At 42.1% G+C, this 16,281-nt stretch overlaps 1 protein-coding gene across 2 annotated transcripts; it reads left to right on the forward strand.

The window, feature by feature from the left end:
• The first annotated feature begins 6,709 nt into the window (after positions 1 to 6,709).
• LOC6609264 (integrin alpha-PS3) lies at positions 6,710 to 16,223 on the forward strand. Of its 2 annotated transcripts, none has more exons than XM_032716486.1 (8): positions 6,710 to 7,380; positions 12,180 to 13,170; positions 13,252 to 13,354; positions 13,416 to 14,000; positions 14,062 to 14,191; positions 14,363 to 14,725; positions 14,798 to 15,680; positions 15,745 to 16,223. In XM_032716486.1, exons 1-8 carry the CDS (start codon positions 7,193 to 7,195, stop codon positions 15,847 to 15,849), a joined length of 3,348 nt encoding a protein of 1,115 aa, XP_032572377.1. In that variant the 5' UTR covers positions 6,710 to 7,192; the 3' UTR covers positions 15,850 to 16,223. The 2 variants fall into 2 exon arrangements, with proteins under 2 accessions (XP_032572377.1, XP_002033954.1); XM_002033918.2 differs by lacking the exon at positions 6,710 to 7,380 and adding an exon at positions 10,703 to 11,067.
• Positions 16,224 to 16,281: the final 58 nt, after the last annotated feature.

Raw genomic sequence — 16,281 nt, forward strand, 5'->3', positions numbered from 1 at the left:
TTAATGTTCTTTGAAAAAGTTGTGTATATTTAAAAGAGTAAGTAAAATATGAATTTGCTAAATTTAATTTTGTTCTTTTATTGAATACTATAAATAAATTTATTTTATTTATAATAATTAATTTAAAAATACAAATATAGAAATGCAAATACTTTATCTCTTAGCCATAGTTCCAGAGTAATTGTTTGCAATAATATTTTGTAATATACATATGTAATAAAAAGTTGAATTATTTGTTTTATAAATATGTATGTAGAAGATTTTAATTAAAGTTCTTCAGTAGCATAAGGGTTTTTAATCGCTGCGACATGTTGCGCTTTTGTGCTTACGACCGCAACATGTTGCAGTTGGAATTGTTTAAACCGAAGCTCTGAGGATTTTCGAAAAAATAAACTTAATAACTAGCAACGTAACATCTTTATCATTGTAATCTTGTAATCTTAGGAAATTATTAAATTATTTTGTAACCGCTAATAAAACAAATTTCTTGATTTTAAGGAGTTAATTTTTTCTTTAAAATATAATTTATTTAGATCTTATACAAACAGTTTGTGGTTACTGAGATGTTTTGCAATTTTAACGAACATCCAAGCAACTGAAACTGCAGGAGCAAAGGCTTAGTGCTCATTAAATGCAGCGAAATCATGCCTTGGTTATATAGAAAACATATCTTTATCTGCTGCCTTAACTGTCTATTGTTTAGCCAGAGCAAAGCGGCAGTCATGAGGCAGCTGAGGAAAACGATTTCTTTATGGTGCAAACAGCGTCATAATTTAGATCTAATTGTCAGATATTTGCTGCCAGCCAGAAACTGCCTCAAAACTGCATGTCGCTGGGCTCAGCACAGCAGCCCCGTGGAAACGTGGAAATGTGGCACTGAAAATGAAGACATTTGACGAGGGAGCCGCCGAGGAGCATTGGCTATTTGGGCAGCCAGACCAGGCGGAGGAGCAGTTGCACCAGACCGATTTTTGCGTCAATTACGGCGCGGAGCGTTTTATTGGCCAATGGCGTGCTGGGCGCGTATTAAGCCCGCTCGCTGATAGTGGCCACCATTATCCACCTCCACCTTCGCCACCTTCCCTTCCTGACCATCACCTGCTCAGCTGCCCACCTTAACCCACTAATGATGGCCGGAACGGACACAGATGCATGCGGCGGCCACATCGCCGGCTATTTATTGAAAGTGCATCTAATGAGACATTGGCATTGCTTGCCACAATTTGAGGCGAGAGAATCGGAATTAATATACTCGTATGCCATTCACCCTTTCAATGCCAGAGAAAATTCCATTTGAAAATTGATAAATGTTGATAAAACTATCAATGTACTAAAATTAAATTTACTTTATGAGATGATATTTTGTTTTGCTTATTAATTTTCTTGAAAAGCTTATACATTTTCCAGCATGTAAGTTTCTTATAAAACGCTCGTAATATTTCTAAAGTATTTATATAAAAATGTATTATTATGCGCTAATAATGTGATTATTCCTAACTAAAATGGTGAACTGATACGGTATTTCTGCTTTAAAAGTATTCAAAACATATGCTTTCATCATCTTGAACATAGCTGTACGTTTTTTCTTACCGAGGGAATTGTTTGCACACAATTGCCATGAAATTCGATTTTATGAATGAAATTTTGCACATATATATTTATCCGCTTGTTTCAGCTTCCGCCTGTCGGAATAAATCAAATGTCTAGCGCACATCAAAGCGCGATGTGTGACATTTGAACTGCCGGCGGAAATGAATGAATGGTCTTCGAAATAATTTGCCTATAAATACATTGATTTCCCCCCCTCGAACTAAGGAAGTCCATGCGACATCGCTGCGTATGAGTAATATTGCAAGGCTAGGCTATCGCTGACATTTCTCACGATAATTAGTACTGGCCAGTGGGCGGTGGGGCTAACAGGTGATGAAAGGTGCTCGGCGCAGTTGGGCGTGGGAAGCTTAAGTGACGCCAATTTGCGGTACCTCAAGGATATTCGATGACAAAAAGAAATTGCTTTGTATTAAGCCGTCTGCCAGTGTCTAGACTGATTTCCACAGCACACATGGCTATGTATGTGTGTGTGCATGCGGAGGGGCTGCGGCGGGGCAAGCGGATCTGTGTGTAATAGTCCGCTTAGGCTTGCCATGCTGTCGGCACTTTACATCAAAGTAAAGCCATTGCAATTGGCTAGACAGCGCCTTATAATCCTCTGCCGTTAGTCGGCTGTGTGTTCCGCTCCGTTCGGAGCTCCATTCATACGCACTTGCTCGGGAATTTGCTGCGGTTTGGTAATGGATAGTGCTGACCAGCTGAAGCTCGCTCAATTGGCCCATGCATGATTACTTGAGTTTGGCAGGAAAATCTTCGTCCAAATGAAGGCTTGTGATTCTTCGCCTGGCATCATTTCCGATCGCATTCACCCACATATTTTGTTTATAATTTGTTTTCCCTTTAAGTACGTGCTGTCCCTTAAATAGTTTGGTGCATTCCTTTATTGCTGAGTTGTGAGTCACTCATTTACTCATAAAACGGTCATGTGATAAGTTTGCATGCGCTGCATAAGGAATATTATTAATAGCTACTTCAAAAATCCAATGAAATTATACAATAATAAAACAGGTAAATTTTTTGATTATTTATAAAAACCGGTCATAACCGGGCTCATATATGCATATTTACTATCATCATGCTAATGCTATTTGGAAATAATAAACATATAATAGTTCTATTTAAATTTTCTAAAGATTTCTGCTTAAATTCCGATAACAGTTAAAAGCCGTTACGAAAATCGACAATGTGCATACATTACATGAATATGATATTTTACATATACATTTTACATTTGGTGGCGCCATCTAGGTTTCCGGCATTGCCACAAAATGGAATCGCTATGAAACGTGTATTTAAAAACGAGCGCAAAAATTATATGGGATATTTATATATTTATACGATTTTTTTGTTGGTAGCTTATTAAACTTTTTCATACTGCTGAAATATTTCGGATATATATGTGATTTAATTTTATAAAAATTAAGATTTCGAATTAAAATGTAAGATGTTGTTAGAAAGAAATTAAATAAGGTTGAGGTTACTACCCTCGAATCATTATGTATTTACTCAGTCATCTAAAGCGTAATGCAATAAAGACGTATTTATATATAACCAAAGGTGTGCATGCTTTCCCCGGACTTTAGACCTAATTATGTAAAAACCATAAAGGAGTAAACCTTTGTTGGGTGTTTGAGCTGGCTTTGCATTCATAAATCCGAAAAAAATCCCAAAGAGCAGCTGCAACCGCAGCTAATCACGTTCCAGAGACGCGTATCTTAGCCGTTCATGATTCGAATTTTAATTAGATTGTGGCTCGGTGTTCTGGCCAGGCGACGACAGCCACTCGTTGTTTTTATGTGATGTGTAAGGAGCATTTAACAGATAGTCTGATTGTTTTATGACGACAACGTGCCGGGCGCAGCGAACGAGTGCCAATGGCGACACTAAAGATGACAATTACAATTGCCGATCTTGCGGATCGGAATGGCTCATTTGGAGTGACATTGTGGGATTCGAAGTACGAGATTGCTTTTCGGCTAGCCCTGAGCCAAAAACAAAGTAAGCCCCCTCATCAAAAAGGTTCAATTACATGCCATAGGGTAGCATCCAGTTGCTGAAGTGCACCCAAATATCTCACATTACACACTTGACATATATTTCGGTCGGGCATACGAGAAGAAATGGAGATAGAGTTCGAGTTTGAGATACAAGTACATTTCCAACCGGAAGGAAAGCCGAATGATATTGCTTTATGACTCTATCGAAAGCGAAAGTGTTTCACTGGTTTTTACTGCTGTCTTTTTTCGCATGAAAGCCTGAATTATGTGGGCGTCGTCTGCCACTCAATCGGCCTTCGATATTTAGGCCAGCAGATCAATTACGGACTGGTATTTTTATGACACCTATTCAACCTGTCGCCGGCGCTCGAAATTTTGAAAGGGTTGGCTGGTCATTAGTTTTACGACTGCCTCTTTGGTGTGCAATAATTTCTGCGCTTCTCTCGAAGGATCTATTTCTATAGCCACTAATGGGCAATAAGTTCATTCCCTGCACTGCCTGGAAATAATAATATTTTTCCTGAGCTCAAACAACCCCTTCTACCATTATATATGTTTATAAATTGGTGACGTCATAGGAAGGTGAACACCTGCATTGATTCACGGACGTGTTTAGTTTTTTCTTTACACTTCCTTTTGACATTTATGCCTGCCCAGAAAGTCCAAATAAGGCGCCGCTTTGCGCCTCAAGCTCACGTCGTCGATTCGATAAATATCCATTAGCACTGAGAGAAAAACTAGACATTTATACCACTTAAGAAATATACATACTTGTATAATATAGTTGGAGCAATGTAGAATTTATTGAATTATAAAAACTATATAATATAAATAATATAAAAAACATGTTTTAATTTATATTCCTTTTTTATGACTAGTTATATTTTAAGTATGAACCAACACATTTTCTGAGTGCAGTTTGCACCGGCAACGCTGTTGTTGTTGACTTCTGACTCCGATTCAACTATATGTATATGTAAACACAATTCGCTGATAAGTGAGTGCCGCTCACAATAGTCACAAACTTCCGCCAAGTGTAACGACAGATTGCAACGGGGAGTTCTATACGGATCCATTTCAAGGGCAGCTCCCCCATTTGATGCACATCATAGCCCCGGAACATTTCAATTTGCACCCTGTTTCGTGCTGTTGTTGCCGCTACTGGTTGCATCTGGAGACTGGGATGTGCGCCAGAAATAGCTGCCCCCGATAGCGGAGGATGGGGGTCATGAACTTCAATTATGTGCCTGGCAGTGGGGCGTGGCACCTCCCCCTTCTGCAGTTGCGGCCGTGTTGCTGCTGCTGTTGCAGCAATCGCTGCTGTTGCTGGCGTGCAGTAACACATAATTGCTGTCAAATCGCCTGGCGGGCGCTTAATTGCGCATTTCAATAGCGGCCTGGTCCAAAAAAACACTTGCTATGCGGAGTTGGAAAACCGAATTAGCCGCCCTTTTGAACTTCTTGTGTTTACTCAAGTCGCTGGCAAACATTCGATTTTCGAACTTTTAACAAGAATTTTATTTATGAATCGTATTGGGAGCATACGACTTGTGAATTGAGTTTTATAGCTCGTAATCGGCTGTTGTAGTTTCGCTTATCGCGGTGGAAACGACTTTCCAGACCTCAGACCCCACTTTTGTTTTATTAGTTTTTATTGTTTTACATTGACTTGATAAACGGCGGGCTCAGGCTGCCCGGAAAATGAAAATCAATTACTGGGCGCACAAACAGCCAGCGATCTAAGCGCGGTTTTCCAACTTATCAGCTTGAGACGACCGATAGCTGGAGGAAAAGTCAACTGGAGTGCTCCCCTGTCGATCTAATTGAACCCCTGAACCACTGAAACCCGCGTGCTGGGCTCAATGTCATGTCACCGGATCGTAAAGTTAATAAATTGTGGTCACCACCACCCAACCTACCCCAATGATAATCGTTGAACGGATAGGGCAGCACAAGGGACATATACCACGTTATTCTAACTATAAATATTTGCCCTGGGTCCCGCTGATAAGCCATTTGATCACAAACATGCCACGGCAGCCAAGTTCAATGACAGCAGTACGCGCCGTTCAATTCGGGTGGCCATTTGCATGGGAATCGTGATCGGCATCCTTCATGTCCGCCATATGCTCTCCGTTTCCACTGGCACTCATCCACATCCCAAAAAAAATCACTTGGAGAAAAAATGTTAAAATGCGAATGGATTATTCAAAAATATTAGTAAATAAAACATAAACATAAGTGAAGTAATATGACAGAAACATTTGATGTTTTACTTTCATCTACACATTACTTAACTTATTAGTGCTATACTATAGCACTATACTATATATAATTTTTAGCTGAGATTATAATATTTTCCTTTCTCACTGTGTGCAAATGAGTCTTAAAACATTGTAAATATTAATTAAAGCAAAATCTACGAGATGATGAGGAACAAATAAGCTGGCCTGGTTACCCTATATATGAAGTCGGGGTTCCTTCAATGAGTATTAATAAGAAAATACGGCTCCCAGTTGGAACTCCATGGTGACAGGCGTTCGCTTTTTTTTACTCACTTACTTGTACCCTCGCACTTGGGCGTGCGTTTATTTGTGTATGTATGCGTCTGTGTGTGTGTGTGCGCGCGAGTGTGCAGCAAACGCGTAGGGGGAGTGTAAATGCAAGTAGCGTGCGAACAAGGAGAGCCACCACTACAAATGGTCGCAATCGAATTGAGGATGCACTGAGAAAAACCGGGATTAGCTATTACATAGTAATGTTAAAAAAAATCAAATGTAGGTATACGGTATAAAGCACTAATAGTCTATATATAGATAGTTCTTATAACAATATCTTAGATACTAAGCAAAAATAAATTTGTATATATTAAAGTTTTGGGTAATAGCTACATAAATACTTTTAATATGTCTTTATCAATGAGTATTAGAAATCTCAGCGCAACCATGATCATACACATACACACACTACAGCAGGTCAGAACATCTCTTTCGACCATCGTGTGAGGTGGACACATCGGCCAGCAGAATCGACGGCCGTCCAAGTCTGCTGCAGCACTTGATTTCATTTCATTTCGGTTCGGGTCGTCGAAGAGTGAAAACGTCCAGCACTGATCTGTTGCCCCGTTTGTAGACTAGCGTTGCGGAAATAAAACACCATATATGCTATATGCTATTAGCTATTAGCTACACATCAGTGCAGAGATACGGCGGTCCAGTAGTGCGATTAACAACGACTTGTCGCCGGCAAAAGTGACAAGAGCCAAACAAGTTTGCCTCGATTTTTGTACACCTAGATCTCGCGAGAGCATGGCGAAAGCCGCCGGCTGGGCTTAATAAAATTAATATAATTTCGAGAGAACGCCGCCGCCATACAGCAGCGATCTCGAGTGCGTGAGTGCTTCAATTAAATTCAATAAATCATAAATAAGTGAGTGCCAACGGATCCTGTTTCAGTGGTGTGTGGCTCTCTGGCGCAATTGTGATTTATTGCCCTCAGAGGAGCCGGGGTCCATTCAAGTGAAATTACCAAATTACCAAAATTACGAAATTACGAATGCGAAAACTTAATTTTGATGAGTTCCGATGAATGCTGAATCGACAATGTTCCCTCTCGCATTCCTCGCCCTCTTGGCTCTGACCTCTCACATCGAAGCATTCAATTTTATGCCGCGACCCAGTCGGGTGATAAACTCTCCGAAGCATCTGAAGTTCCATATAAACCAGACGCGCAGCTCCTACTTTGGATACACGCTCGTCATCCGTCAGACCAGGTGAGTTACCCATTTTCCAGCTGGTGATCGCGGCAAATATTTGCATACATGTAGCGTCTCGAGGGAGATTCTTTCATACTTCCATAACATACTTATTCCGATAACCAAACATATGTACATATTTCTTATGTTTGACGCAAGATAAGCGAGAGCTTTCAGTTGCAAGTCAACACACCTCTATCAATATTTTGAAACTTCTGGCATACGGAAATGGAAACTGAAGCTTGCGAAAGGGGATTGACAGAAGACGAGGCTCGACAAAATTAGTAACGCCTTTGGGTGGTTTATTGGCACTTAACAATAATCGCTCTATTTGCCAAGAAATTAAAATTTCATTTTCGCCCAGTCGTAAAATGGGCGCTCAGTTTTGGGACAGAACTCTCATGGCATGTCGAAAACCCCAGCTTGAAAACCTCTCGAAAGCAATACCACTTCAGACCGAATTTTCTAAAAATAACAAAAAAAAAACTGGCTACTTCAACTCCAATTGCCACAGATCCGAGAGATCGCAACTCCGTCTCGAACAATTGACAAACCCGAACACTTTTCAGTGAGCCGGGGCGACCTACATATCATATGATATGTATACCCGATGGCGGCTACTTTTGCTGGAGTGCGGGCCCCAAAAATGACATCACACACCTCAGTCGGCGCCACAAATCACAGTTAATTGAATAAGAAGAAAGTGGTCAGATCGAAGCTCAGATACGCTTCTTGAGATATTCTTCAGATATCTTCTCTTTGAAGTGTAATCTTGCGGATTCTCTCTTAAACGAAAAAGAGAGATTAGTTCATGCTTTGTAATTTATGTTGGTAATGCATTTGCCAAAATTCAGGCCACAGCTTAGATACAAGTACTACTTGGCCAGTACAACCTTATCTGGTTTTAATTGAGGAGATCAGTAAACCTGGTTTGAATGCAGTACTCGTACGCGATCATAACGAGCTAGCTTTTGACTATATTTTATTTCCATAAACCTGGATGGGTAATTTGGAACTTCCTCTACAGTTCCCCCTCCCCCGACACAATTTTTTTTATTACCAGCACTTTGGAGCCCAAAATACCCATGACTCTTGGCTATTACGAAGTGCGCCTAATTATGTACGGAAATTGCGCGTAAAATCACGACAAGCCGTAATTTATATCACATCAATTGAAGTTGGCTGAAACAAACAAAAAGTGTACTTCTTGTTTACGGGCTGCAAATGAAATGAGGGCTGAATTCGAAGCCAATGCGGGGGAAGTGCATCCACTCACAGTTTCCCAACACCACTTGCATTCTGGCGAAATGAGTCACAAATGTTTCCAATCCGATTTGGAGGCGATGGCGTCTGCAGACCTGCCCCCCATCCGCATCCCCGCCCTCCGAAGAGTTCGTCCGTTCAGCTGACACCACACACAAATATTTTTAGCCGTCTTACGCTGGGTCATTAAACCGAATTCCTTATAACAAAAACAAAACGAAAATGAAGACTCCACAACGGAAAACGGTGCAGCATGGTGGCTTTTGTTCTTAACATTTGATGACCGCACGCTGCAGCGGTTCTTTGTTTTTGTTTGGCTGATGGAGATGGCGCTGGAGATTTGTGTGGTCCGCAAGATGGTTTATTGTCCGCGCACAAAAACGGATAAACGTTCCTTGTTTGGCATTTAAACAAAGCGCCATAGCCCCAAAAGCGTACTTTTACACTCGAAATCATAGTATTTAAAAGAAATTTCACATTTCAATTAAGTTAGCATGCTGTTGTATGGCATACAACTATTTTTAGAAGACAATTTAATTTACAAAATATATAAAGTTGTACTATATATATTTTAAAGCAGTCATTTTATCTGATAGTTGATAAGTTATGATTGTGAAATAATTGGATTACGGATGATTAAAACATAGTTTTTCAACGAGTTTTAGAGTCACTCATTCAAATCTTTCTAAAAAGAATGAGGTTCAAAGATTTAATACAATACTTTTCTTAAGTTTTTCGTATTTAATTTCTGCTCACACTGAATTGACCACCGCTGTAGTTATGCACAAAGGCCATGGAAAAAAGTTGGGGCTTGGGGGCAGATGCGTGTGCAGACATGGTTTACTTGGCCATGATTCATGTTTTGGGGAAATACGTAAGCGACAACCCGTACTTTGTATTACAGCTGAGATACGCCGAACGTTCAGTCCAAAACAAATGTTGGCTGACTGTTTTTAGGACTCACACCACTCCGTTTTTTTTTCAGCATAAACAATTTCTGGATCAGGTAGCCAAAGTGGCATGTGCTTGTTACTCGCCTATTTAAATATGTTGACTCTATTTTTAAGACTGTCGCTTTTTTTCACGCATGCAATTAAGCTCCAACTATTTGACTAGCGCCGAGATGCGGATAAAGTTACGCCTGAAATCAGGCCGGGAAATAAGTGCATGCATGGTGACTCATTCGACTGACTAAGCCACCGACTCGGACGGGGGAAATCTTTTATAGATACATATGTATGTACATACAGTCATGGTCAAAATTATTTTCACAAAGTGCATTTGAGTGAAATGTGAAAAGTGAAAATACTTTTGACCACCTCTGTATGTAAGTAAATCAACGAGTTAATCGAGGTGAAACTAAGGCATGAGAATTATGAAATGGAAATGTAGTAGAGGAAATTTAATTTATGTACATATGTTAGATGTTAGATGATTAGTTGTGCCACGCACTTTTTTATTTTGTCAATAACGGAGGGCAGTTGTCATCAATAGCTTACTTTTACTGACTGTTTTAACAATGAAATCAATTCATTTTTTGCACTGTCTAATCTAAAAGGTAACCTCATATCCTGTGAAGTGGGTTTGAAATGAGTCAGTCAACTGTTTGCTCCACATTATATGCTCAGTAAGTTCCTTGGTTTGAATTATCATTAGACAAAGTTTCGATAATAATGAAAACATGTTGAATTTTTATATGTTTATTCTTAAAATGTTCACAGTGTTAGAGCTGAAAAAATTAAATCTTTTACAGTTCAGACTTATCTGACATTTTCCGCTCCACCTCGTCCTATCCGTGCTTTCTATTAGTCAGCTTTTGCTGCTTAAGAAAACAAACAGTATCAATAAAAAGCGCAAATATGGTAGGACAATCGTTTTGAAGATGTTATTCACGCCACTCCCATGAGAGCAGAGCCAACGAGTACCCAACGGTACCGCGAGTAAGCCTGGTCAAAACAGAGCGGCGCTCTCTCGCAGCTTTGAGATAGCAAAAGTCGAGAAATGAGCATAACCGTAACCCGTTTTCTCTCCCGCTATCACCTCCGGAGCGGTGAGGTCTCTGGGGAAGTGGTGCTCGGTTAGTAGCTAACAGACCTTCGATCGGAACGGCAGCAATCTATATTCGGCGGCTGATTTCGGCTTCGCGGGGCCCTAAAGCGATAGTGATAATACATCGCAGTGCAGATAGTTCAGGCGACGAACGCGTGGCGTAGCATAAATCTGTTGAATAATCGTGGTCTGTAAAACTGCCGAAATGGTGGGGCAAGGTCGCGATTTCTGGACGCTGCTAGTGTTGGGGCTGTGGTGCTTGAGCAGCCACTGCAATGCATTCAACCTATCGCCACTACCCAACCGGCAGATATTGGATCCCCAGTTCGCCACCAATCTGCCCAAAGTGCGTGCGTCATACTTTGGATTCACGATGAGCCTGCGACCCAATGGGTAAGACTCCAATATACCAGCTCCCGCATCTTCATCTTACCCACTCCCTGGCCGCGGAGTAAACAGGTTGTGCGATGATGATTCACGCCGGCGGGTGCCAATCGAATGGCTGTAGCTGTAAAATTGAATGAACTTTTTTGAAAACTCTCAAGCAGTTGGAAGAAAAAATTAAAAGTGTCGAAGAAAGAAATTCCGTACAAGGCATTAAGCCTTGTGCAAACGATGAAGTCATACTCTTAATATCAATTATCTACGATGCCGGGGAGGTGTAGTCAAGCATATATGTACATATGTATATGTATGCACACAAAGCACATAAGTACATATGTGGCGTATTATGGAGATATCAAGTTCATTTGTGTTTTGTCCGGGTGCAAATATCTGCAACGCTGCACGTCCGAACCTTTGTTGACTCAATAAGTCAGCTATTTAGGGCGGAGTTCGGCTATATGTCTATAGCGCTTAGATTCGTCAATGCCAATTCGTTATCAGCCAACGTTGCCAGCTTCGTATTTAACGATTTTCGATAAGATTGCCGATGTCACAGTGAAATTCTGCTAAGACGGCCACAACGCTGATAAGCCGACATACAAAATATGTATGTGCTGCATGGGAACTATGTTGCAAAGATTACGACTTCGTGTTGATTCGTTCGTTTACATCTTATCGAATTTCCTTCGTCAATTTACTATATTAGCTATATATATGTATATGCAGGTTCTGGGAAATAGTCGACTAATAATCGACAATATCAATTGAATTCAATGTCTGACTAATACGAAGCAAGCAGAGCAAAACAGTTTTCCTTACATGTTGAAAATGTAATATACCTAGTTTAAGAAAAATAATGAAAGGTAAATTCTAGGGAAAACTTGTTAAACCTATTGATTTTGAAAAAAAATTAAATAAATAAAGGAATATAAAATAGAATAATTAAATAATCAATGGCATTCTCAACAAATTATAGCTAAACTTCAGGGTATAGAGGATAACTAAAATAAATTATTTTAATTATAAATAAAAAAGCGAGATAAAACCTGCATTATTCATTGCTAGTCGATAAGAAAATAAATAGATTAAATAAATAAATATGTTCGTTTCCCTTATTGCAGCATCATTGTGGGAGCCCCTAGAGCTCAATCCACCTTGGAATCCCAACGCACCATCAACGAAACGGGAGCGATCTACAGGTGCTCCCTGACCAACAGTGTGTGCAGTCCATATGTCCTGGATTCCCGGGGCAATGTTGATGCGCCCTACAGTGAGTACACATTTGATTCGGAACGCAAGGACTTTCAGTGGCTGGGCGGATCGATGGACGGCGGCACCAAGGACACGGACAAGCTCCTCGTGTGTGCTCCTCGGTTCTACGCGCCCAGCTCCCGGGATTACCACCTGCATGGAGTCTGTTACTGGGTGCATAATACGGTGGCCAGCACTCCGCAACACGTTACCCGCATCTCTCCACTTCGCCTGAAATCAGAACAGGTGATCGAAGAGGATAACGGGAACAAGGCTAGCTTCTTCTACATAATGGGCGAACTGGGATTAAGTGCCCATGTGGCGGACGATAATACCAAGTTCCTAATTGGAGCCCCAGGCATTAATACGTGGAGAGGGTCGGTGATTCTGTACCGGCAAGTGGATCCAGTGGACAACCCATCCGCCAGCCGACGTGACACCAGCAAGGCGCTCCGACGAACGATCCGTGATGTGGACTCCAACGATTATACGCCGGAACACTATGCACCTGAGATACCTACCCCTGGTCTTTGGGGCCAGGAAGAAGACTCTTACTTCGGCTATGCCGTGAGCTCTGGCTTCTTTGACAGCTCTAATCCAACCACTCTCCTCTATGTGGCCACCGCTCCCCAAGCCAACAAACAGTCCGGTGAGGCGTACATATTCGATGTCCGTGGCAAGAACATACATAAGTACCACGTGTTTCGAGGGGAGCAGTTTGGCGAATACTTTGGGTACTCCGTTCTGGCGGAAGATCTCAATGGAGACGGAAAAACGGACGTTATCGTATCAGCACCACAGCACGCTCTTGAGGATTCCCACGACAACGGTGCTATCTACGTGTTCATCAACAAAGGCTTTGTGAGTAATGCATTTCCCGACAAGCCTTCGGGATGAGTGGCTTCCGGGGAATTGATGACTGATATTTTCTTATCATTGCAGTTCAACTTTGAACGGCAGATTTTGCGTTCGCCAGTAGAGACTAAGGCTCGTTTCGGCACTGCCCTATCGCGTCTTGGAGATATTAATCACGATGGGTATAATGGTGAGTTTCCAAAGGGATATGCATTCGATCCATAAATCAAATATAATTATGCATTCTACAGATGTGGCCGTGGGAGCTCCCTTTGCTGGAAATGGATCGGTGTTCATCTACCTAGGCAGCGAGAATGGATTACGAGATCAGCCGAGTCAGCGCCTGAATGCTCCTTCCCAGCAACCCTCCAAGTACGGATCGCATATGTTCGGACATGGTCTATCCCGTGGGTCCGACATAGATGGCAACGGATTCAACGACTTTGCTATTGGAGCTCCAAATGCGGAGGCGGTGTATCTGTATCGCGCCTATCCAGTCGTAAAGGTGCACGCCACTGTAAAATCTGAGTCCCGGGAGATCAAACCGGAGCAGGGCAAGGTGAAGATCAAGTCCTGCTACAGACTGAGTACTACATCCACCGCCAAGGTGGCACAAGAACAGGAACTATCCATCCGCATCGTCATGGATAAACAGCTGAAGCGGGTTAAGTTCACTCAGACTCAGACCAATGAGATAAGCTTCAATGTAAACGCGAATCTCGGCGAGCAGTGCCGCGACTTCGAGACTCAGGTGCGGTACAGCGAGAAGGACATATTCACTCCCATCGATCTGGAGATGCACTACGAACTGAATAAGAAAGTTCCCGACTCGGAGGGTAAGCTTGATCTATTTCGTCTGTTTGATCTGTTAGGTCGTAACGCATTAACTATTCACAGAATTTTGCGAAACATGTGTTGTAGTCGATCCAATGGAACCGAAGGTATCCACACAGAAGATAATCTTCAGCACTGGCTGTGCCACCGATGTTTGCACTGCAGATCTGCAGTTGAGAAGCAAGAATGTGAGGTATGTCAATATTTGTTTATTAAAGAGCACATGTTGTTCGCAACAGGATGAATTAATTCAGAGATTTAATAAAAATATATATATTTTTTACACGTTTTTATTACTATTATCAGCACACAACTTTACATCACAACTTTGACTTATACAGTGTTACATTTTTCATCTCCACAGCCCCACATACATTTTGGGCAGTGCCGATACACTGCGCCTGAATTACGAGATCACGAACATCGGCGAGACCGCCTACCTGCCCCAATTCAACGTGACTAGCACTTCCCGCCTGGCTTTCGCTCAGGTGCCTGGAAACTGCAAGGTGGCCGATGCAGTCATGGTGTGCGATCTAAATCGCGGACGACCCCTGGCCAAAGGTGACACCGACTCCGTGACCATCAGCTTCGATGTGAGCCAACTCAGCGGACAGTCGCTGATCATCCACGCCGAAGTATTCAGTACGGGATATGAGAAGAATCCCACGGACAACAGGCAGACCAATGTGATTGGTCTGAAGGAGTTCACCGAAATCGATGCTAGCGGGTGAGAAGCAATAAAGCATTGATAACTACTGTATGTACATAGATCTGACTGAAATCTGCTTCTAATTTTCAGTGGCCAAACGAACAGTCAAATCGATTTGGAGCACTACAGTAACTCCGCGGAAATCGTAAACAACTACGAGATCAAGAGCAATGGGCCTAGTGTAATCGAGCAGTTGACGGTGTCATTCTACATACCCATTGCTTATAAGGTGGCTGGCTCCACTGCCATTATACCGATCATCAACGTGACCAGCCTGAAGATGCAGGCCTCCTACGATAGCCAACTCTTGAGCATCGATCTCTACGACCAGAACAATACCATGATCGTCGTGGACCCCGTTGAGGTGACCACCACGCTGAAGGGAGGCTTGGAGCGGACTGTGATCACCCAGAACAGACAGAGCTACGACATCCACACCAGTGGCCATGTGCACCAGACCATGGAGGTTCTCGATACCAGTATGGTGGCAACAGCTTCCATGTCCCGAAAGCGACGGGATCTCAAGGCCTTGACCGCCAATCGGGAGCAATATGCTCGCATCTCGAATGTCAAGGCACACGATCTGCTGAGCGATGACTTTAAGGGCAAGCTGCCTGTAAATCGCACCATTGTGTTCAACTGCCGGGATCCCGAAATGACCATTTGTGTCCGAGCCGAGATGCGAGTGCACTTTAGGCCAGAAAAATCCATTAACCTGAATATGCGCTACAGTGTCGATCTGAATGAAGTTAACGCCATATTAATGGATCCCTGGGAGTACTTTGTCATCCTGACCGACCTGAAGCTAGAGAAGAAGGGCGATCCGACCTCAACTTCATTTTCGATCAATCGAAGAATCGAACCGAATATTATATCCAAGCATCTGGAGGCGGGACTACCGATTTGGATCATTATTGTGTCCGTAATCGGTGGCTTGCTGCTGCTCTCTGCGATAAGCTATTTGCTTTACAAGGTTCGTTTTTGAGTAATCATACTAGTAAGTCTTCATGTCTAACTTAAAAATACCTTTCTTTCAGTTTGGCTTCTTCAATCGGGCCAAGAAGGACGAGCTGGACCGACTGGTGCAGCAGAATCCCGTCGAGCCTGAGGCCGAGAACCTGAACAGCGGCGGAAACAACTAAATTTTGCGCTGTGATTTTCTAGCCGTAGACATCACATTCAAAATGGATGAACCAGTTACCTAATCCTATTTTCACAACGCGAAGACTATCCACTAAATGTGTTCTCGTGCATTTAAGAAAGAAACGAAAGCAGCAGGAGAAAGTCACGAACTACAGGACATTCAATGTTCCTCTTGGTTTGATCTGTAGTGCCTTTTAGTTTTTAAGTTACCTCTAATTTATACGAGAGTCCCATGTGTGCTGTACCAGCCATATTGCCATTTGTTGTATATATTTATTAAATATTTTTATACCCGTTACCTAAATAGTATGCAATATGTTACTAGAATAGTACGCAGAAAGTAAAAGGGAACGCTTCCGACCCATAAAGTATATTCTTTACTTGATCAGGATTCTTTTCCGCGTTCCGTCTGTTCATCCGCACGGACGGAA

The sequence above is a fragment of the Drosophila sechellia genome, chromosome 2R (genome assembly GCF_004382195.2).
Source record: "Drosophila sechellia strain sech25 chromosome 2R, ASM438219v1, whole genome shotgun sequence".
In the NCBI taxonomy this organism is placed as follows: domain Eukaryota; kingdom Metazoa; phylum Arthropoda; class Insecta; order Diptera; family Drosophilidae; genus Drosophila; species Drosophila sechellia.

Excerpts from the sequence above, each read along its gene's own strand:
- LOC6609264 (XM_032716486.1), top strand. The coding sequence starts at position 7,193 with ATGAATGCTGAATCGACAATGTTCCCTCTCGCATTCCTCGCCCTCTTG. Across the intron at positions 14,192-14,362 it reads TTGAGAAGCAAGAATGTGAG|CCCCACATACATTTTGGGCA; the intron begins GTATGTCAATAT and ends TCATCTCCACAG. Across the intron at positions 15,681-15,744 it reads TAAGCTATTTGCTTTACAAG|TTTGGCTTCTTCAATCGGGC; the intron begins GTTCGTTTTTGA and ends CCTTTCTTTCAG.